Source organism: Crocodylus porosus, unplaced genomic scaffold (genome assembly GCF_001723895.1).
Source record: "Crocodylus porosus isolate Cpor-Errol unplaced genomic scaffold, CroPor_comp1, whole genome shotgun sequence".
Lineage (NCBI taxonomy): Eukaryota > Metazoa > Chordata > Crocodylia > Crocodylidae > Crocodylus > Crocodylus porosus.
The window spans coordinates 46966230-46989935 of NW_017728931.1; the positions used below are offsets into that span (position 1 = coordinate 46966230).

Sequence of the window (23706 nt, forward strand, 5' to 3'; positions counted from 1 at the left end):
CAGAACCATTAGCTATCATTTTTGAGAATGTATGGAGGTTGGGTAAGGTCCTGGATGATTGGAAAAGGGCAAATATAGCACCCATCTTTAGAAAGGGAAGGAGAATGAGGGGAATTACAGACTAGTCAGCCTGACCTTGATACCTGAAAAGGTCATGGAGCAAGTCCTCAAGTAAGCGCCTAGAGGAGAACAAGATGATCAAGAATAGCTAGCATGGATTCACCAAGAGCAAGTCATGCCTAACCAACCCAATATCCTACTATACTAAAGTGACAGGTTCTGTGGATGGGGGAGAGCAGTGGATGTGACTCGAGGAAGCTTTTGACACTGTCTCCCATGACATTCTCATTAAGTTGTCAGGTAGCAGTCCCAAACCCAGGATCTCGCTTGCCCAGATTGGCCACATCTGCTGCCTCTCCAGCTGACTACTCAGACTAGACACATGTGGCTGAAAACCTTCATCCAGCCTAGCCACCCACCCACTCCCCACCACCAGAGTGGCCAGTCAGGGTCAGCTGACACCTCCCTCTATCCCATATAAACCTTTTACACAGAAGAGCAAGTGTCTGGGGAACAGGGCTCATCTCCTACCCAGATTGCCTCATTGTTTCTTACAGCGTGCCTCTACCTGTTTGCTGTTGATCTCTTGACTACCCACTCTGGCTTGCCCTTGGACTCTGCACTTTGCCTGACCCTCTGGCTTCCTTACTTGGCTTCTTAGACTGACCCTCTGGTTTCTTGACCTAGTCCATACCTGGATTGTACTTGTTCCACCCAACTCTAGGTGTGGCCACCCATGGCAAAATCTAAGGAACTCAGTCTTGTGGACAACACCAAGTTGGGTACAGATGCATCATGCAGATACTCCATAGGTTAGGGCTAGGATTCAGGATGATTTGGATACACTGAAGGGAATGGTTTGCAATCAATCAGATGAGATTCAGCAAGGACAGTAGAATGTCCTGCACTTGGGATGGAATAATTGCATGTACAAGTTCAGACTGGGGAATGATTGGCTAGGCTGCAGGACTACAGAGAAGGACCTGAGGGTTACAGTTGACCATAAGCTGAATGTGAGCCAAGAGTGGGGAAAAAGCCAGCAGGATTTTGGGTTGTATTAACAGGAGTATCACTTGCAAATCAAGGGAAGTGCTTCTACTCTATTTGGCACTGGTGAGGTGTTACCTGGAATACTGTGTCCAGTTTTGGGCCCGACATTTTAAGAAGGATGTAGACAGGTTAGAAAGAGTGCAGTGCAGAGTGTCCAAATATAGGCCTGGGAAGCAAGACTTATGAAAAAAGACTGAAAGACCTAGGACTAATTAGTCTAGAGAAAAGAAGACTTGGGGAGGAAGGGGGGAAGTGGGCAGGGATTTTACAACAGTTTTCAAATATCTGAGGGACATTTACAGAGCGGATGGAGATGACCTTTTCTCTGTAGCTGTAGGGGACAGAACAAGAAACAATGACCTGAAGTTTTAGCAAGGGAAATTTAAATTGGAGATTAGGAGGAACTTTCCAGTCTGAGCGTGGTCAAGCACTCAAACAGGTTACTTAGAGAAATTGTGGTATCTCCATCCTTGGAAGCTTTCAAGAGAAGGTTAGACTTGGCTAGGGTGGTTTGTTTAGTCAGGGATGATCCTGCCTTTGAGCAGGTGTCTGGGCTAGATGACCTTGGGAGGTCCCTTCCAGCCCTGCTTCCCTTTGATCCTATCTCTTCCCGGTAAAGCATTCAAAAGCCAAGAGCAGGGGCCCAAAATAGGTCAGGTCTTTGGTTCCACCCTGGTTCTGAAGCCCCATCACCTGAAACTCCTGGATTATGTTGATATTGCCCAAAGTTAAACTTCCTCAGGACATATTTGATGACTTTGCACACCTCAGTCACAACAGCCCCAACCACTTACTTCTGACACAAAACTGCTTCACAACTAATCAGTAAAAGTCCCAGGTGGCTAGTTTCCACAGCGTGATTACCATGTGCTTCTCAACAGGAAGAGCTGCTGTCCTTCTTAGGCAAAACATCACAGCACAGGGGTTAGGTTGGTAAACAGTCTGAGACAGGTGGCTTTGCACACATGAAGGTCCTATGGTCACGACTAGGTGTCCCGTATCTGCAGGATGACTTGATCCCACCAATCCATGCTAGTCTCCTGCACTCAATGGTACTTGAGTTTTCTGTGAATGTTTCTATAAACAAACATTTCCTCACTGTTGACTGAAGTGTCTGCTGTTTGTCTGTTGCATGTTGCTTGTACATGGATGCTCAGTGCTGCTGCCATTCTTCCCAGTAGTGCAGACACACACAAGCATGGTATGGTTTGTGATGAGGAAGGGCTGGGTCACACAAGATAACCTGTTGAAACCCACCTTCAGATAAGGGGAGGTGACTGCAGCCATAGGTATCTAGGATTTTGAAAAAGGGGTCGTAGGAGCAGCAACTGGCACTGTAGGGTTGGCTGTACTCCATCTCCCCACTCCTTACTCCATACCACAGGACCAGCAAGCAGGAACTTTTTAAAAGTCCTGGAAGGAAGTAAGAAGCCCCTTGTTCTTGGCATCCCCTCCCTTTCCCTCCATACTCAGCAGTGGTACCTCCCCTCCCATTCCCACCTCACCCTATCTACTTATGCCTCTAGGCACAGGAAGGAGAGACTCCCACACTGCTGATCCTGGCTGACCTGGTGGCAGAGGGAGCTCAGAGCCACTCATGCTCATTTCCAGCTGAGACGGTAGGAAGTGACTGCACAGGGAGCCAGGCTCAGCTGGGGACAACAGTTCTAACTCCCTGCCCATTCATTGTTCCTACCAGCCCAGGAGCAGACACATGGAGGAGGAATGAACCCACCATGACTGTCCTTGGCTGAGCCTGGCTCCAGGTCCAGCCACTCCCCATAGCCCCAGCTAGAGCAGAGCAGAAATGGTGGTGGTGGCAGGGGGGTTTCTCCTTCCTAAACATTACACTACAGGGGAGTCAGGCATCCAGAGCTGTGTTGAACTGGAGCCACCAAGGAACAGTGGGTACACCCCCTCTGGATCCGCCCCTGACTGTGACTGCTTTTAGAAAATGGCAGCATAGGTGCAAAAGAGTTAAAGCAAGTGGGCAGATGATGATGACCATCCACAGTCCCTTCCAGGAGGCCTGAACATCCCATAATGTAGATGTGCTGTGGTGTCTGCATTGTGGAGATGTGTATACAAAACTTTCGTTGGCAAAACTGTCTATTGTAGACAAGGCTACTTTTGGATGGGAGTCCTCTCCACCTACCACACTGAACCTGTTCCACTACACAAACCCCCCCAAAAAATACATTGGACCAGATAGGGAGTATGGTTCTGCAGCATACTATAGGGGTGACCTGCATTTTAGGTCTTCAAGGAACTGCTGCTGTACTATATTACTTGAATCCAAGACAAGTGTTTTGTTTCTTCCCCCTTTCAGCGAGGGGGGTGGGGGTGGGGGTGGGGAGGGAGTCCCATCCACTTGGATTCAAGTACAAGGCAGATGAGAGCAGGTGGCTGCTGCAGCTCCAGCCCTGGCCCCAGAACCAACCCAGGCTTGAAGGCTCAGCCACCACCTGTGCCCCTGCCTTCTCTGCCCCCCACCCTGCTCCCTGCCCCCCTAACTCTGCTTCCCTCTGCTGCCAGTTCCCTGCTGCCTCTGTCCCCTCTGTCACTGATGCTTATCCTTAGTTGAGGCTCTAGACCCTGTCCAGTAACAGAAGCTCCAGCTGTGGCCCTGAACCAGTCCCAGGGCTGGAGCTGCTGCCGTCACTGAAGCTGGGCCAGGCAGGGGCCAGAGGCCTGACTGGGGTGGGGGGTCGCTGAAGTTGGGCCAGGCAGGGGCCAGAGGCCTGACTGAGAGGGGTGTGGGGGTGTGGGGGGAAGGGTAGGTAGCATGGGGTACCAAGCAATGGAGAGCAAGTGGCAGGGAGGTGTAGGCACTGGGGAGCAGATGGCAGAGGGTCAGAAGTAGAAAATGCTAGGTGCTGGAGGGCACAGACACTGAGTGAGAGGGTTAGGGCTGGTGACACGGTGGAGCAAGAGCAGGGCTTGGGCTGCTTCCCCTCTGCCCCCTGCTGCTGCTGGTTTCCTCCTTGCCGCTACTTTCCCCTGCAGTGGTGGTGTTTGTGGGAATGTAATGCAAAAGACACCACCAGTCCTTGGAGCAAGGACCAGAACCCATATCTCCCCGCTTGCAGATGAGAACTAAACTGAAATTAATTTAAAAGGAACGAGTGATACCCTTTACAAGGGAAACCACGAGCCTTCTATGTAATTCTTCAATGTAAATCCATCCCAAATAGACTCTTCTCCAGCATTTTTTGAATTAAAAAGCTTCTCTGAGGGTCTTGTATGCTAATGAGATGCAAAACAAAATGTAAACAATATAGTGTGTATTAAAAGTACATTTATAGAAGTCATTGGATTCAGCTATTGAACATAATTTCATCAAATGTCTCCAAATAATCGACACAAGGAACAAGACTGAAAGGTATTTGTCATCTCTTGCAAAAAAAAAAAAAAGACTCTTTCAAGCAGCTGCTTGAAGTTACTTACTCTATCAATTACTTTTAGCCAAGCTGCTGTTAATTAGCACCAACAACAGTCATTGTTATAAATGACTGCAACATCCATCATATCCACTACTTGTCAGTGTGCTAATAATAAAAGGATTTGTATACACAGTGAAGCAAGAGTAGTAGTGCATTGCAAGGACAAGGAAGGCATAATGTATGATTAGTGTCCTGGAATGACTGCTGATATTCTTAGTTCCTTGCTTCCTGGTCTGGTAGGTGAAGCGCTCAACTGTAGATGGCTCAGAGTCAGGAACTATTATTGGCAAATAACCGAACCTTGTTTGTGCCTCATCAGTGAGGCCAGCCAGGCTGCAGGGGTGGCTTTTATAATGAGAGCATTTCCCATTTCTTGGGTGCATACCATGGGCAGATGTCAAAGAACTTAGTAAGCACTCATTACGCTTCACAACAGTATAGCAACGAGCTTTGCGGGGAGCAACCTGGGGCACCACGGATATGAGTGGGTGGCCTAGAGCTGCAGAACAAGTCCAGGGCAGGACCGGGCAGTGACCTTTAGAGGGCACGTGAACACTGCAGTTGGTGGCCTCATTGAGGTGAAAGACAGACAGCCTTAAAGCTCAATGCCTTCCTCTGTCAGCACCTGGTGGGTCTTGTGCTTTGCAGTGGGGGCTTTCACTGTTTGTTGCTGCTGATGGCACCTGGTGGCATGAGCTTGAGCTCACCAAAGCATATGCATCTCTAGTGCAGTTAGTCTGTGAGGGCCCTGCTACATGTTCCAATAAAAGCCCTCTAGAAACCAGCTGTGCGCTTGTTGCACACATTTCCAAGCACTAATTTGACAGCTCGCTGGCTCCTTTTAGAGCTGCATAGTCCTGTTTTTTCAATCCTATGACTGTTACTTTACACAGGCAGCCAGTCCAGTCCAAATTTACTGTACAGTTGACCAGTCCTGAGTAATAGATGTAAATGTGTAGCAGCTACAGCCCCCCCAGATGGACCCGGCCCAGGTTGAGCAAGGGCTGGAGCAGGGAGAAGTGGTCTTTGGTGGTCTCTTTCTCTCTCCCCATCCTGGGCTTCTCCATGTCCTTCCACAGCTTTGTATGACCCTAGCTCAGGGGTCCCCCAACCTTGCAGGCTCTCTCTCACCCTCCCTCTATGCATGATTTGTAGTCACAAAAGGTTCTTTGGGTAAATGTGGTATCTTTTATTAGACCAACTAAACAGCTGGAAAAAATTGCTCTTTGCAAGCTTGCTTCAGGCATCAGGAGAGCCTGCTAGTCTTTTAGTCAGGCTCAAGGTGCAGATGTGCCCTGCCTTCTGCACGGTGCCAGCACCCGCTGGGCAGCGCCCCCACATGCGCACGGTCCCTCGTCAGGGGCTCTTTAAGACCCATGAGCAAGGACACTGCTGCCCCACAAAGAGAGCGAGCGGGACAGAGCAGACCCGCTGGTGGGCGGAGCCCAGAGGGAGCGGGGAGACCCCTCCCCCCACCGAAAGCGGTGGGGGCGGGGGGCGGAGCCCTGCGATCCTTCCGTAAACACGGGCAGCCCCGCCCCTCCCTGCGGAACGTTCCATTCTCTTGGGAGTCGGGGGGAGGGGGAGAAGCTCCTCCGGGACTCACCCAAGCCCCTCCCTGGAGGGATTGGATGGGGTGGCCGCGCCTGAACCCCGCTCTCCGCACACTGCCCGCCGCGCTTCTTCTGCTTCCCTCGCGGGGGCAGAGGGCAAAGGGTTAACCTTGCCCCCCCGGGTTGGAAGCGCCCATAGAGTCTCGTCCAAGTGCATAAATACAAGGGGGGAGGGGAGAAAGTTAAAGTCCCGGCCCGTGGGGAGCAGCGTCTGGACGGTGCGCTGCATTGCGCCCACGCCTAGCTGCATTACACTGGAGCCGGACATCGTGCATGACACTACAGCGCGCTGCGCGGCGGGGGCGAGTGAGTGGGTGAGTGAGTGCAGTGCGCCGGGGGCTTGTTGCACCCTGCCGGGGGCAGTGAACAGGGCAGCGGGCGCGGGGGTCCACCGAGACCCGCCCTGGGTGGGGTACATGGACAGAGCGGGGACTTCTTCCCCCTCTCCCCCTTCTCCCCGGCGCTTGGAGACGCTGTTTGTTTGGGTCGGCCCCGGGGGAGGAGCCGGTCCGGGGGGAGGGGGCTGTTTTGCTCCGCTCGGCAGGCGCGCGCACGTATGTGTGCGCAGGGGTGCTGACGAAACGGGATACGTCGCCAGAGGGTCTGAAGCCTCCCTCACGGCGTTGATTGTTGGCGGCAGGCCGGGCTGTGCCAGTGTTGGGGTCAAAGCCGGGGGTTCCTGGCGGCAGCGTCTTCCCCTCTGCTCTGGTTCAGACCCGGCACCAGATTTGGGCCTGGAAGGAATTTTACTGCGTGGTCAAATCAAAGGGGCTTGTGGGGAGAGTGGGGGTTGCCTTCCTTTGTAGTGGTCCTGGGATCTCTTGAGTGTCTGTTGACAACATGACATAGAAGCTGGATATTGGCTGCCCTGTTCCCCTGCTTTACCCATGACAGGTGAGGGAGCAAGGTCTGTGTGGTGTCAGGGTTGACAATAGTCTTATGCAGAGTTTAGCTTACGGGCTAGTTTGGGTAAGGATGCTCCTGCCTCAGGGAGGGGGTTGAACTACATGCCCTCTGGAGGTCCCATCCTGCCCTGCTTTTTTTTATGGGTGCCTGTACAGGAGCAAGCAAGGCTGTTCCAACACAATGGGGCAGGCTTAATTGTAACTACCACGCTCCAGCAGCCTCCCCTGTCCCATGTATCAGTGTCCCCACACTTTAGAATGGCAGCAGGGGCAGCTGAGCTTTAGATAAAGTTCCCCCTGCCATCATTTTGAAGCATAGGGATGCTGATACACAAGGCACTCCAGGCATTGTAATTAGAGCTGCTCTAATTAAAGCATTGCTGCTCTTGGAGAAGATGCATAAATGTCCTATGATACTGTATCCTCACTGGTCAGAGTGAACAGCTGACACCCTAAGAAGGAACACAGTCGACTTCACCTCAAACCAAACAATAGTAACAACTGAGCCAGCACCTGAAATCTCAACAGGCAGGCCCTTGGGGAGAAATAAGCCAGCGAGACTGCTGCAGAAATCCAGGCAGAGCTGTTGAGTGCAAAGCTAAGGTCGACTCTTGGCACATACAGAAATGCGTTCCCTGGGGCTTTAAACAAGGGGCAGAAACTGTAATACAAAGCACTGTGAATCAAAGGAGAGACCGAGCAGATGTTTTTCTCTTTAGGCTCCAAACTACAAGAGAGATTTCTTGAATTCGTCAGAAGTAATTTTTTCCGTCAAACTTGACAAGGAAAAGCTGGCTACATAGCCTCTTGTTCAATCATGAGCGCACACATGAGGAGTTGATGACCGGGTTGCAGTCTGTATTTTCTCACAAATACCTGGTGGGTGATTCTTTCACAGACCTTGTCTGTTTTTACCTGCCTCTGACAGCCAGTCACAGCTGCCACAGCATTGCAGTGCCATGTGCACAATCTTTGCTTTTCTTGGCAGAGGAGATTCTACCAACAAGTGAGAGGGTTCATCAGTCACAGAGGAGCTGAAAAAATTGTCAGTGACTGTGCTGGCAAATTGAATTGTTTTCTGTTTCTCACAGATGCACCCATGTATGTGTGCGCTATGGGAACTGATATTAGATGGAATTAGGCTTTGGTCTCTTTCTAGTACACAGGTGTCCACTGCTAAAACACCTTACCGGAAACCCTTTAGTGTCTGAAAAGTCCAAAGATTGAATAGATACAGGAATTAGATTATTTCACGCCATGTAGTTGACTCTTTCAGTTCAGGGTTAAGGTGTATTGTGGGGCAAGATAGCACAATGCTGCTGTCTGTTCAGATCTCTCTTGGTGCTCTGACAGATTCAAATCTTCTAGTCTGCCATGTGCCTCTTGATGAGAACTAAATGAATTATAACTATGGCGTACGATTCAAATAATGACAAACTGCGTACATGCTCTATCCTTAATATATGGGGCTCTACATTTTTCTGTAGAACATGCTGCACGCTATGACTTTTTTAAAGGCAAAACCATTTTATCATGCTGTTCTCAGGTATCCAGTATTTGGAAGATAGCTCCATGTAGGAATATTCATACTTAAATATTTCAGTCTCAGAATAACGGTGTGCTGTTGTGGTCCAATTCCTGATGATGAGACTCGCCTCTTATTGTCTCTAGAATAAATATATACCCTTTAGGCTCTTTCCATACAAGTGTATTTGAAGTGTGGGTATTTTTTGTGAAGATATTTGTGAATACCTTTGATCAAGACAGTGGGAGTGCATTTCTACAGTAGCTTGTATAATTCAGCTTATTTGCAGTTTTAATAGGTTACATACAAGGCTAGATTTCAAGGGTAGAAGAGATGTTATCTAGTTTATCTTTTTGCATAACAGGCCAGGAAACGTGTATCAAGCCCACAGTTAAAATATTTGAAGAGACCTTTCATAACATGAACTTGTGACCTCCCCACTCCTAGCAACAATTCTACCATTATTTCTGAAAACTGCAACACTACACTGAGAATTGTTCCTCTCATATGCCTAACTCTCTTAAGAAACTCAACAGAATAAGACACTCCACTGATCATAATTCTCTCCATAGGAGGAGGATGAGAAGAAATTTCTGACACAGATATGAGTCATCTTGCTTAATGCATTAATGGAAGTTGCCCTGGTACTGTCAAATGAGTTTAGTATGAGGGGCTATGTAGAATGAGCTGGCAAATTAAAATCAAGTTTATTTAGTGGATAGGCAGTCACATTCAAAACTACAACAAACTGATGTGTTGGTACTCTCAGCAGTGAGGGTTGACTGGGTACAGAAAGCAAATTGGTCATTATCACCCCCCCACTGTCCTAATCCCCCCCTCCGCCAACTGATAGGCCTCTTCAGGCTAGGCAGATAAAAGGCTGGAAGAAATTTGCACACCATAGCTACACTTGTTTGGTTATGAACGAAGTTCATTGCCTTTCTTGATCCATTAGGCACTGACCCTAGGTTTGCAAATGTAGAGCTGCATTCATCTTGAGAAGAACTGAGGAAGAACATTTTGAGACAAAATGCTACGAGGTAGCATCTCATTAAAACCTTCTAACTATGACCATTGTTTATCCCATGGCACTTTATGCCAGGATAGGTGTACTAATGTTGCTGTTCAAACCACATTCCATTTTGAGTAATTATACTCAAACTGTTTAATTCCATCTGTGGTGTTAATTAGATGAATAATCTTAATTTCCTGTTCTTTGTTTTTGTTTGTGTGGGGATTTTTACAATGTATAGCAAGAGCATACAGATGTCATGCTCTTTCCTAGATGTAACTTAATTTATTTCAAGAGGGAAGCAATTTTACTCTTAAGCTTTTTGGGAAACGGGATGGTTCATGGGTTGCATGTTACTATGTACTGTAATTTGTAACATTAGGTTTTTACTAATTTTTTTTTGCTTTTCTTTCCTTAGGGGAAGACTATACAACTCAACATAGTTTTTCTTATTCAGTGGCTTGCTACTGTAGGTAGGTGTCCTGGATTCACCTCAAAATGGATGCAATTTGTACTCCAGTAAACATGTACTGGGGCGTGCAAACTTAGTGGCATAATGTGGGTCCCCCTAGAAAGGAAGGGATGATGTATGTTAATAGCCAGACAAGCAGTGGTACTTAAGCCTGCCTAGAGAACACGGCTTTGTCTTCAGTCTTCCTGGTGGGGACTGAAGTACCTCTGCCAAGGAGACTGGGAACAATAAGCTGACAGGGAGATACTGGAGGCCCTGGCATAAGGTCAGTGGCAGAGTCTACTGTCTAACCTGGGAAGCTGGTTAAAGACTGGATCCTTGGATTTAAGCTCCAGGATAAGAACAGGTTATTCTGACATTTTCTTCCGATTTCCTATACTTGTCTTTTTTACTTATTTTTATATATAAAAAAGACAAGCGTAATAAAGCATATATAAAAATTAATCCATTTTGTTTCCGGTCTACAAGCCACTTGTTGCCAGTGATACTTGTGGCTTCATAGTGTCTGACCATTTAGACTTGCCTGCCTTATTCCATGGAAAGGGGGATCCATTTTTTTGAATGTGTGACTGGAGAAGAATATAATCCTTCTACAGGGCAAAATCCACTCTCCTAAGGGCTGACAGGGCTGAGGCAACACAGGCCTCTGGCACTTCTCAGCTGGCTTTCAGTGGTAAAGTAGCAGACAAGAGAAGGGCAAAAAGGAGTTTGGGGGCAGAAAGGTAACGAAAGATGTGGAAGCAGGTGTCTCAGGCCACACCAGTGCAGTGGGTCCTTTTGAGTGTCAAGGGGCATGAAATGATTTAAAAGGGTATATTATTTCCCCCACATCCCCACAGCTCTTGCCCCTGCTCCCAAATATGGTTGATCCCTCTAGCCACAGTCACTTTGCAGAAGAAAAGCAATAGCTAAGGTGTCATCTTCCAGCCAGTTATAGAAATAAAATTACTCTCAGACAGTTAATTCTATAGAAATAAGAAAGAAGAAGGGGTAGTGTTATAAGAAATACCTCTAAAGAGTACAAGAACTGTGTTTCTGATACTTATGACAACACAGTAACTTTGTACAACTGGTAGAGTGTGGTGCTTTCTGGCTTTTTATTTAGAATTTTTTATGCATTTTTGAAGTCTATAGGATGTACCTGAAAGATATCCAAGAACTGTACAACAGAAACCCAGGTATAAAACATCCTGGAAAAACTGGCTAATTATTTATGTTAGGACACGCATAGTCCTATATATTTTAATTAACTTTTCATAATCAACTAAAGTTGAGGGCTGGTAGCGTTCCTGTTTTTGCAATGTAGCCTACAATATCCATAATAGTAACTAATCATAACATTTTTGGGGAGATATTTTAGGAAATATATATTTGTCTTTATAGGCGTTGCCTAGTATATCAAGCGAATCAAAATGCCTCTCAGTGATGACCAGATCAGTGATTCAGATTCTTCAAGACTGTCTGAGAGCACAGCTTCTTCCAGTGACTCTGAATTTTCAAGGCAGAGTTTTACCAGTGATTCTTCAAGCAAACCCAGCTCTCCTGCCTGTAAGCAGATTTAAACTAAACCTGCAAAGTACATGTAGATCCACTGGGCTAACTCTCCTTTTGTTTCTTTGGTGTCCTTGGTTGTTGAAGTAGGACCTTATTAATTTCCTTATTAATATTAGGAGGACACAGCTTGCTTGAGGTGACCATTGCTGTGTCAAAGGCATGGAAAACAGGCAGGAGGTGTGAGCAGATCCTTTGCTTGGGTGCACATGAAACGAATGTGATTCCTTCCACCTGAAAAAGCAAGCAAAGTGTACCAGGCAGAGCATTATTGTATTGAGTAATTCTGGTTTTGACTTACGGGTCACACTGTAGTGCTGTTCTGTTAATTTCCCAAATGTGATCTCATGTAAAGAGCAGCAGTGCCTCCATTCACCCTTAAATTTCTGAATTATGATGCTAAATGCATAGAGTATGACATTCCTTTCACTATGCATTAAGACTTCAAAGTACAGAGGTGGAGAAAGGCAAGTTATTTTGAGTGATTACAGGTAAATACGACTGTGTTTTAAAAATTGACAAAAAACCTTAATCATGGAGTGCTGTACTGACCCTGACTAGTCTCTTAATCTTGGGGTAAAACGTGTGGCTCTCAGGCTAGGTTCAGCCCAAAAATCCAGATCGTCTGGCCTGCAGCCTTCATGCAGCGTTGGGGAACCTACCTATGGCTGTATCCAAGTACTTGGGTGACAGCCACAGTGATGGAAGACCAGGAGCACTGGGGGAAGGAGCCTGGCACTGCAGCTTGTTCCCAGGGCAGCAGTCAACCTCCTGGGCATGAGCTACAATGCTGGAACCCCAGCAGCACTGCAGGAAGGAGCCCAACACTGTGACTAGTTCCTATGGTGGCAGCCACATGCCCAGAATGATGGGCTTCTTCCTGCCAGGTCCTGGACCGGAAGGGTGGGGGCAGTCCATGAGCCTGATCTGGCCTGCAGGGCTGGTCCCACACCATTCCTCTGGTCCATGGACCAATTCTGCACCACTCATTTGGCCCCTGCCTTCATATGAGGCCAAGACAGTGTGGCATCTATTATGGAACAGAAATTGTTTAACCTCCGAGTACTGATTTAAGAATGTTGTCATAGTGGCTATGGAAAGAAATTTAGCTGTTATTGTGCTCGCTAATTCTAATATTATGAAAGCCTAGTTTGTCCGTCTGCCCTTAATGCTTTATTCGCACTCTGATTGTGGTTGTCTTGGCAGCCAATCGCAATGCTTACAGAAACAACAATTGGAGTGCTTTGCACAGACAGAAGTGCCGCCGTGACAGCGGGCAGGACTGAGGGGCCAGACAGTCTCTTTGGAGGCAGAGGGGGATGGCACTGCCATGACAGCAGGGACTGAGGGGCTCTGCACCATTGGCCAGCAGCGTTGGCCTTTCCACCCCTCTGGCCCTGCTCCATGGAGGCAGATGAGGCTGGATGGCAGGGGAAACTGGTCTGGACCTGATACAGCAGGGGGAACGGGGTGGGTTGGATGCAGGGCTGTATCCCTGTCTGCCTCCCCCATGACAGCAGGGACTGAGGGGCTGGAGAGGGTTGGCAAGTCCCTGCTGTCATGGGGATGGCATGGGATGGCGAAGTGCCGCCATGACAGAAGAGATGGAGCGGGAAGGCAAGGCCCGCTCCTCCCCGCCCCTGTTCCTTGGAAGTGACGGTGTGGGGTGTTGGCCATATTCCCCCCCCCCCCCCCCCGTTCTGGTGCATGGGGCTGGATGCAGGGTGGGGTGGGGGGTGTGCATGGGGCCAGAGGTAGAGCAGTGGCCTTGCAGGGTGTTGGGTGGTGGTGCTCTGTCCCTGCTCCTCCTCCCCAGGTCATTCTTGACAGGCAGTTGGTTAGTATAGTATATAGCCTGTGTGCATTGTTACTTAATGACTTTGATTTAAAAACTGCTAGCCCCAAACTTGGGGCAATCTATTTTAAATTTTGGGATCTGGACTAAGTGGAAAGGTTACCTTAGTTAAGAGGTCAAAGTCAACTGCTGCTCTTAAAAAGGTGTCGTAAGATATTTTCAACTCCCAAAGGCAAGAGGACATTAATTGACTAACCTGATTTTATTTTATTTTATTGTTTGTTTGTTTTTTAAGATGATGCAATAATCTGGCAGTCTGGCTAGCTTCTGATGCTGTGTTTCCAGTTAGCAAGAAATAAAATATCATATCTAGTCACTTGCAAAATAGATTACTGAATTCCAATATGGTGTGGTGGTTTTATTTTGTTTTTATATGTGATTGAACATGTTTAAAATGGTTTTGTGGTTCTCATTCTAGCAACAAGTCCTCCTACAGTAGTTACATTTGATGAACTGATGGCTGCTGCAAGGAACTTGTCAAATTTGACACTAGCTCATGAAATTGCTGTAAATGAAAACTTCTGCATGAAACATGTTGACCTCCCTCAGAACAGGTATTTTAGAGAATCTAAAAGTAAGAGCCTGAATTTTGCAGAAACTGGTTTTGGGGGTGGGATGTGGAAGAGGCAGGTCATGAGAGGTCTCTTGGTAAGCTGCAGTGTAGTATAGCTTATGCAATATAAATTCTGCTAGTGAAAGGTAGGGCAGGGTGGCACCTTTTAGACTAACTTGTTCAGAGAGGCATGAGCTTTCATAGGTTGTAGCCTACTTTAATAAGATGCTATGAATGGGTTTGCAAAGACAAGGGATAGAAAGAATAAAGTAATTTAAATACAGTGGATAGGAAAAGGGGAAGGAACTGCCGAGGGAGGCAGAGGTTGGTTGAAGAGATCAAAAGGGATAAATAAAGCAGTTAACCTGCTGAGGGACATAAGGATTATAAGTGCAAGTCTGGATAATGAGTTAAGAATCTGGAGTCTCTGCTGAGGCCATACTTACTATGGTCCAGTCTGAATGATTTCTTGTTTGCAATTTTAAAAAACCCAATGTTTATATTACAGCCTCAGTCCTGTATAACAAAGAACTGTATCGAAACTTAAAAATAACTGTGGTGATATCATACACTAGGCTGATAAAGGGTGGGAAGGGGAGGTGCCACTGCTGCATGGACAAAACAGAGTAGTTACAGGAAGCCAAGAGACAACTTTCCAATAGTTTTACAAACTCCTGACCAAAGGCCCCACAGAACAATACTAGAGGAAACTATGTAAGTTTTTCAAGATGCTACCACAGGAGAGGACTGATGCGTCTACCTCCTGGGAACCTACACTAGGTACCTTTTACTTATTACCAAAGATCCACAAACCTGGCAACCTAGTAGTACCCATGCCAGAGAATGGTGCCTATCATAGAGGGAGTTTTTAGCTACTCGTGGCTCTATCCTATTCCTGTATGCCACTGGAGCTGCCAGCTATTTCAAGGACACAGATTTCCTAAAGAAACTAGGCTCCATTGACAAGCTTCCAGCAAACACCATATTAGCTACCATGGATGTCACATCTCTGTAACCAACATCCTCCATGAGGATGGATTAAAAGTTATAAGCAACCTTATCCTCAGTGATGCCACTGCTGCTGTTTCTATCATGATCTTCTGCTTTGTCCTCACACAGCTATTTTAGGTTTGGAGACTTGCCATACCTACAAATGCATGTGCCCACAGCAGTGCCATTCATGCTTCCTCCCCCTTTCCCCCCTCCCCCCAGTATCTGCCAATGTATTTGATGGATCTTGAGTCTGCTTCATCTGTAGCTGCTCTCTCTTCTCCCTGGTGTACCTGAGGTACATTAATGACATCTCCATCATATGGATGCCTGGGGAGGAATTGCTAGAGAAATTCCATCAGGACTTAATAACTTCTGCCCCTTCATCAAACTGACTCTTGATTGCTTTACCCAGCATATTCATTTACTGAATACTACTGTGATTGTCTGCAGTGGCCACATCACCACCACATTGTATTGTAAACTTGCTGAGTGCTACACCTACCTACCTCTAGGCCACCAGCTTTCATCCTAAGCACACCATTAGATCTGTCATCTGGAGCAGTGGTTCTCAACCTCCTTAGGCTGAAGACGCCTCTCAGAAAATACCAGCTTAGTTTTCACTCCTTTTTTTACTATAGAAAAATAACAGAGTAATTCTTCTGTTGCAAAGAACTCAGAAAGGCCAGAGCAGGACAGAATGGTTTTAGCACTGTGAATTCCTTTTAGAAAATGCTGATGGTGTGTGGCACGCTGTGGCATCTTTTGAAAGGATCTGAAGGCACCTCAGGGTGCTACAGCACCCTGGTTGAGAACTACTGACCCATTTTAGTACTGTGAATTCCTTTTAGAAAATGCTGATGGTGTGTGGCACGCTGTGACATCTTTTGAAAGGATCTGAAGGCACCTCAGGGTGCTACAGCACCCTGGTTGAGAACTACTGACCCATAGCTAAGCTTTAGATTGCAGGCATATCTGCTCTGAGCCCACTGACCAGGGTGCACACTAGAGGAATCTGATATGTACACTGACAATGCAGTTGCAAGCTTCTCAAATAGATAAGAGCCAGACTCAGACTCTGCTCTGACTTTCTACAATATTAATTCCATAACAAGTACAACAGAATCCCTCTTGTTATCACCTACAGCCCCCAGTTTGAACACGTTGGGTACATCATTAATGATTTCTGACCTTTCTTGGAAAATGATCACTGCAAAGCAGCCTTGGGGGACAAGCCTGTCTTGCTTTACAGGCAGCGCCCCGATCTCAAATGACACCTCCCCAGCAACAGACTGCCTAACTTCTGGTCTCGCCAAGCCCCCAGGTCTTGCAGTGACCTAGATGTCAGCTAAGTCTATTCATCAATACAGGCCACATCGTCACTGGGCCAAACACCATCTGGGGTTTATTCACTTGCTCCTCTATCAGCATAATCTGTGCAATCACCACTTTACAATGCGCACCTGCTGTCCATACTGGACAGATGGGGCAATACCTACATGAAAAAATGAATGGATGCCACTGACTTCAATTCCGGAATGTCACAAGTCTGTGGCAGAACAGTTCAGTCTTTTTTGACATTTCATCACTGACTTCAAGAGTACCTGTTCTTAAACAACAAAACTTCAAAAAAACCCTAAAAAACAAAAAAAACTTGAATGCAGAATTGCAGAACAACAAATCATCCATAGGTTGGGTTGTGTTTAAGTATGGTCTCAACAGAGACTCTGAATTATCCCATCACCTGGACTAGCTTTTATAATGCCTGTGTCCCTTACTGGGTTAACTGCTTTGTTTTATCCCTTTTGATCTCTTCAACCCTCCTTCTGGGGCTTAGCTGTTTCCACTGTCTTCCTCCCCTTTTCTCTATCCTTTGTGTTTAAATGACTTTATTGCTTTCTGTTTAGTACCCCTGCTCTCTGCAAGTCCATTCATAAGCACCTGATTTAAGTAGGCTGTAGCATATGGAAGCACATGCCTCTCTGAACAAGTTAGTTTATAAGGGCTCCTACACATGTGCAGGGAGCCTGCTCTGATGTGCTGTAATTCCAGTGCATTGTAGCAGACTCGATTAATAGAAACTGCTGGACCACAGAAATTAACACACTCCAGCAGCCTCCAGCGTCATGTAGCAGTGTCCCTTGTGCTGAAAAATGGCGGTGGGGTGCTTTAAAGCGTGTTCGAATTCTAGTTCAAGGAGCCCGTCACTATTTTTCAGCACTTGAATGCTGTTACACTGACACTCTGGGTGCTTTTAATTAGTGTGGCTCTTGGAGCTGCACTAATTAAAGCACCCCCCCACGTTTCCCAGAGCGCATGTATAAACTTCCTAAGGTGCCACTGTGCCCTGCCTTCTACTTTAACTTGAAACTAACATGGTCAAATACCTCTTTCTGGTAGTAGAAATGAAGAACACCTTTGTTAGTGCTTCCCATCAGTTCAAATCCTCTGGAAAAGAGGGGAATAGGAATCAACGTTGTACAACCGGGTATACTGTATACAGCTTTTAACTACACAGTGGACTTGGTAAATAACTTTATGTATAAACTATGGACTTACCTATGCAATCAGTGCTCTGATATTGTCCTGCATGGTGTGTGAAAATTTCCAACAAGACGGGAAGGAAGCAAATATTTATGCAGTTAAGCTATAATTTTAAAATGGAATCTGGCAGTGCTAGTGGACCAACTTCTGCTGGCATGCAGGGGGCCATTCAGGGGTGACATGTCAGCTTTTTGATTGTCACAAGTGAGCTCTCAGCATGGGGTTGGCCTGGAGCCCCTGCTTTTGCATGGCCCTGAAGCCCATGAGGTGACTGCTATTGCTGGTTCTCCTCCCCTTCTTTCCCCTGCTCCTGAAATCAGCAGGGATGAAGGGAAAGGGTGAACAGCAGCAGTGTTCACCCCCTGCACTCTAGAGCTGCACAAAACTGGCTCTGGCTAAGCCCTGCTCAGTCAAAGCTCACACACGAGACCACCTGGACTGGGCAGAGTGTTCAGAGCTCAGTGTGATGCAGCCAAAGTGTATGTTGGGGGGGAGCGGCAGGAGGGCATATTTTTGGATCTGCTACTGCTTGTATATCATTAATTATAATTACTTCTGATAAAGTCCAGTCCCCCATAGTATTAGGCCAGTGGAACTGATTTAGCACATGCTTTGTTGGGTCAGAAATAGTGTACAAGTCCCTCATGTTAATACTTGTATAATGAATTGTCATCACCATTTTCTGCAATACTAGGATTCTTGTAGGAAGACTTTTCGCTGAATTCTTAATTGCACTTGATTTATGGACTCTGGTAACCCATAGCTTAAGTGATAATGCTTGTAGATTTAAATATTCTAGTTATTAGTGTGGTGAACTCTTTTGGTCAAGTTACCAGACTTGTAAAATTTCCTTTGCTTTTTTTAATTAAAACGGATTTTTCCCCCCTGTAGCTTGGAGGGAAGGGTGAAAAAAATTGTACACAAGGCATTTTGGGATCTCTTGGAATCGGAATTGAATGAAGATCCTCCAGAATATGAACATGCTATCAAGCTCTTTGAAGAAATTAAGGAGGCAAGTTAGTCTTTTCTTCCCCCTTCCCTTCTTTCATGCTCCTTATATTCTGTGAGCAGTCTGTTCCCCTGTCCTGACATTGACTTCATCTGCACAGACCTCTCACTCAAGGGCATCTGAATGAGAGGTGTCATTTTTCACATTGAGCTATAATACTGTATTTTCAATAGACAAAAGCAATTATCTCCCCTGAATAAGGGAAGGTCAGGATTGTGTATATTACTGAGTTTCTTGATGCTAATTAATTAAAAAAAAATTTGCTCCTGTGGACAGCTCAAGTTTCATAAACTTTTAATTGATATCCCAGGAAACAAATTGTCAACAGCTTCATGGAACGGGATGGTATTTCCTTCATCTGCTTCCATTTAGAATGAAATGATGCATTGTCTTTCCATCTTTTTTTTCTTTAAGTCAGGCTCAACATCATACGCTTGAAACTTTGCAAAGTCTTTCACTTAATTTCTTACTGATAGGCAATTTGTTGGTTTTTTTTTATTTTAGATTCTTCTTTCCTTTTTGACTCCTGGAGCAAACAGGATTCGAAACCAAATATGTGAGGTTCTGGATACAGATCTTATAAGACAACAAGCTGAACATAATGCTGTTGATGTTCATGGACTAGCTAGCTATGTCATCAACACTATGGGGAAGTTGTGTGCTCCAATAAGGGATGATGACATAAAACAGTTGAAAGCAACTGATGATATTGTAGAGTTGCTGAGGTTGGTGTTCAGCTACCTTTTTATTCTGTTGCTCTTATTAGGAGAAATACCACTTTGAAACAGGCAATAGAGCTAATATTAAATTGGAACACTTAGCTCAAGTAAAGGAATTTTCTAAATGTTTTCACGTGACCGATATGTGTTTAGATATTCAGTAGTGTAGTATTTAATTTTGGAGTCCTGCTTGTCTCTTTATAAGCATATTGTTTGTAAATCCTGATTTTAAAAAAGTATTGTCCTGAAAAGTGCCTTAAAGTCATACAGTTAAAGGATTTTTACAAGTACTGTGCTTATTTGCTTGTTTGTTGTTTTGTTTTGTTTTTAAGTAAAAAGATGAGTGAGTCTCCTGAACTTTTTTTTTTTTTTTTTTTGAATGTATTACATGCTCCACCTGAAAGTGAGGCTATATTTTTGGCTCTAACATTCCCATTAATAAATAATTTACTGCTGCTATTTGGTTAACCAGTTTGCATGTGTCTATAAAAATCCAGCTTATCATTCCTTAAATATATTTTTGTTATAATAATAAGAGTAAATCATAATAGCCACCTATGTGAAAAATGTGTATATATATATACCATGAGTTGATTTATGCAAAGGAGCAGATTGTTTTAATGGGAGGATAAGAAGCTATTTATACTTAAGTTGCTAGTATTTTTAAAAATCTCGTTTGGTTTCAGGCAAGATGCACTAACTGGCCTTATATTCCTGTAAAACCTTCCTCTTTTACTGTAGTTGGCCTTAAGTAATCATTGGTGTCTTGAGTACTTAACATCTTTTTCTAAGTCTGTAATTTTAAATTTTGTATCATTTTATTTAATTTCCCAAACTATTCTGTGATGCAGATCACCATGGAATGCTTTAGAATAGCTGTATTGCAGTGGTAATAGTGTCTCTTCAATACCTAGAACATGTTTTGCCTTCAAATTGGAATGCAGCGAATATATGTGATTGTATATCAGGCATTCTATTTAAAAGCATATATATATTCACCTTGAGAGCTAACTTCAAATTCTTCCATGGCTCTGCATTATAAAATCTTGCCTTTTATACTTTCAGACAAATATTACATGTTCTGGATCTCATGAAAATGGATATGGTTAATTACACAATTCAGAACCTCAGACCACACCTTCAGCGTAACTTGGTAGACTATGAAAGAACAAAATTCCAAGAAATTCTCGAAGAAACGCCAAGTAAGTATTAAGCTGTGTATATGTTCACTTAACTAATCAGGTCTGGTGGAAGCCATTAAAGTCAGCCTTTCTGTGTATTTATAGATAATTTTGAGCATGAGGCATGGGGAGAAAAAATAACCTGGTATAACACTGTGTAGTAACAGTTGCCGACAGGTGATTGGTTACTATGTGCAACACAAAAATGGTACAATTTCTGACATACAGCCCTTCTTACATACAAGGAGTCAGTTTTAACTTTCATTTCATGGAACATTTTCTCCTGTACCAAAAAAACCCCCTAATGTCTATACATAGGTCCTGGTTTAAATCCTGGACCCAGCTCACTAGTATCATAGCCCAAACATGGCAGGAGCTGCCATTTTCACACCCAGATTGTGGCACCCTCCTACAATTAGGCCATGATACTAGCAAATGGGGCAGGAGGGCAGATTCACCTGGCAGCGTGTCTAATGCCTGGCAGGCCCCAGCCCAGCTGAACTCACTTGGCATGGCAGCAGCGGCTCAGAGACACCCTTAACCAGCAAAGGGTTGGGAGGTGGGGGGCTGCTGCCCTTCAGCCTCATTTGCTGCTGGTGGGGGTGGAGATTGGGCACTTCACAGTGGGGAAAGCATCCCCATGGCTCCATCTTTTTTTGCAAGGAAGTGCTGAGTGATATGGCTGTTTGCTGGGCAACTCCTCACAAGCTGCTGTGCTGTGGCATTTCCTTGCAAATCACATTTTTTATGAAAATCACTTGATTTCATATTTTATTTTTTAATGGGAAATCGCGATTTAAACCAGGCCTTACCCATGCAAGTAAACATGTTTGTTGACTTTTTCTTTGTAGAGGTTTCCCTCGCTGCACATGCATTCCTGGAAAACTGTGCATAACTGAATTTGCATAAGGGGAACTCACTTTACAATGTAACCAATAGGGATACGTTCCAAGACCTAGCCTGTACTGGCCCCCAGACCCATTTCTACCACTTTTACAAGACAATTTTGGTATGCACCAACAGCAGACAGTACACACAAGCACAGGACACTATCATAATGGGAATGGCAACTACAGAAATATGTGTCACAGACAATGAGCAAGGAGCACAGATCCACGACTATATTTTGGTGTGCGCACTGCACAAAGCAGCTGACTGCAGGCTTCCACCACACTGATCACATAACAGTGAATTTACTTTGCATATAACAAATTTTTGGTCATCTCATAGGAGTGAATTTGCACATACAGAACCCGCATAAAGCGAGGGAAACCTTTATGTGCCACATAACTGGTGGTAAGAAGAGGCTGGATCAGTTCCATAATAAAGCATTATGCAGTTTTCCTCTGGTGAGAAGAAATGCATAGTTTAGATATTGCAAAGGCACCAATGAGTCATTCTGAGAGTTTGGATAAATACAGTGAAACCACTAAGAAAACAGCTTGTGGAAGGAGAGAGATTGTTGATGTAGTTGGCCAATTCCTTATTGTCTTTTTTTCTGAAGGTTTGAGTTCAACTCTTTTGCTTAGGTTTCCAAAGAATCTAATCTGCTGTAAGACTTATAACCTGCCTAGATGCTTCAGCTGGTCAGTGATGATTGCTGGGAGAGAGAAGGGGGCATGGGGTGTGTGAGACAAGCAGGGATTAGGGAGTAGGAATTGGTTGGGCAGTAGATGTAGCAGTCTACTACTACTGTTTGGTGTGTGTGTATATAGGTTTCTGGAGTGCAGTACTTTTATTTACTTATATAATTTGTCAAGTTGCTATATGCTTCCACTGAAAGCTGTACAGTAGATCTGTGCTTTTTCAAAAAAATATTTAGATGCTCTGGATCTGACAACAGAATGGATAAAGGAATCAATAAAAGATGAATTATCTTCTGTTTCCTGTGAATCATCATCCCCCGGTGCTGATAGCGGCTCTAAACCAAAACTGAGTCCTACTCTGGTGCTAAACAACGGTTACTTGAAACTCTTACAGTGGGATTATCAAAAAACAGTTCCAGAAGTAAGTGATTTGGATAATGCTTGTTGAATTATGCCAGCATCTCAAATTATTCTTAATTTTGTAACTGCAAGCAAGTTGGAACAATTTTATCAATAAAGGCATTAGATATCATATAACCCTTTGTAGACATCTCTTAGAAAACAGTGCTTTTGGTGTTATAGTACTATGTTCCATAACCAAAGGGCGTACTCTTAGAAATGATATGTTTTTATCTGTGTGCATTACAGTGACATACCATTATGTTAGTGATACTCTGTGTGTACACTGTCTACCATGACAAGAGAGTTTATGCCAATTCCCTTTTCCCTGATACAATCAAGATAATATTTAATGACCAGATTAACTTTTCTGCAAAGTTAGCAAAACAGCAATTCATCAGTTCATATTATGAATTATCTCCTGTTGGCTACAGACAAGTGCTAGATTTCTGTACTGAGGTTGCTGGCCTCTGTATCATTTGGTGCAACTAAATGTGGAATTTTTCTGTTATGCCAAAGGTGGCATGTGCTAGCAGGATCATACTGAAAGAGCTTCTGTCATTCTTCAGGCATCATCCATATACATGATGGGTACCTGCCATACCATCTGGAGAATCCCTTTGGGATGAGTTCTAGTCCTTATTTATTTGATACCACTAGAGGAACATTTTGTAAAACAGCATGAACTCAAATACTGGCAATAAGCAAATAATGCCTAGCTCCATTCCTTATGGAGTAGGGAAATAATGCCTAGCTCCATTCCTTATGGAGTAGGGAAACAGAACAGTCTTTTAGATGGCTAAGGATCTAATGACTGTTTAATGATAAACAGTCTTTTAGATGGCTAAGGATGGAAGAGACCCCCTTCTGCCCTATGTTCTGCTTTGATTCTGTTGTCTATACAAGGTCATACTCAAAAATTTGACTCCTCTTCAAAGCATCTGTGTTCCCTCTGGCCCATGTTGCCCCATTTGAGATTTCAGTGCCACTGTTCCATTGACATAAAATTTGACCACTTCCAACAGATGAATCAGTTCTACAGGCATAAGTTCATAGGCACCTGGCCCAGTGACCTGGAGTTCTAAAGGCCAGGACGTTGATTAAGGACAACACCTCGGCATCTTCAGAGTAAATTGGAAAGGTCACTTAAACTTCACAGCTGCTTACAGACATGGAACTGCCCCTTCCTTCCCCCCACCCCAACAGCACTTTCCCTGCTTGTGACTCTCATTTCCCCCC

The 23706-nt window shown here is 44.9% G+C and overlaps 1 protein-coding gene across 2 annotated transcripts in view; it reads left to right on the top strand.

Annotated features, from left to right (window-relative positions):
* Nucleotides 1-6394: 6394 nt before the first annotated feature.
* TCP11L2 (t-complex 11 like 2) overlaps nt 6395-23706 on the top strand; it is a 27682-nt gene continuing 10370 nt past the window's right edge. The window contains exons 1-8 of one of the 2 annotated variants that reach the window (XM_019544785.1): nt 6395-6476; nt 10027-10081; nt 11464-11628; nt 13905-14040; nt 18465-18585; nt 19087-19307; nt 20367-20503; nt 22305-22489. In XM_019544785.1, the coding sequence (XP_019400330.1) occupies nt 11493-11628; nt 13905-14040; nt 18465-18585; nt 19087-19307; nt 20367-20503; nt 22305-22489 (936 nt within the window). In that variant the 5' untranslated portion in view covers nt 6395-6476; nt 10027-10081; nt 11464-11492. Of the gene's footprint in view, nt 6477-7795; nt 7951-10026; nt 10082-11463; nt 11629-13904; nt 14041-18464; nt 18586-19086; nt 19308-20366; nt 20504-22304; nt 22490-23706 lie in introns of those variants that run through there. The other variant, XM_019544786.1, reaches the window with a different exon arrangement.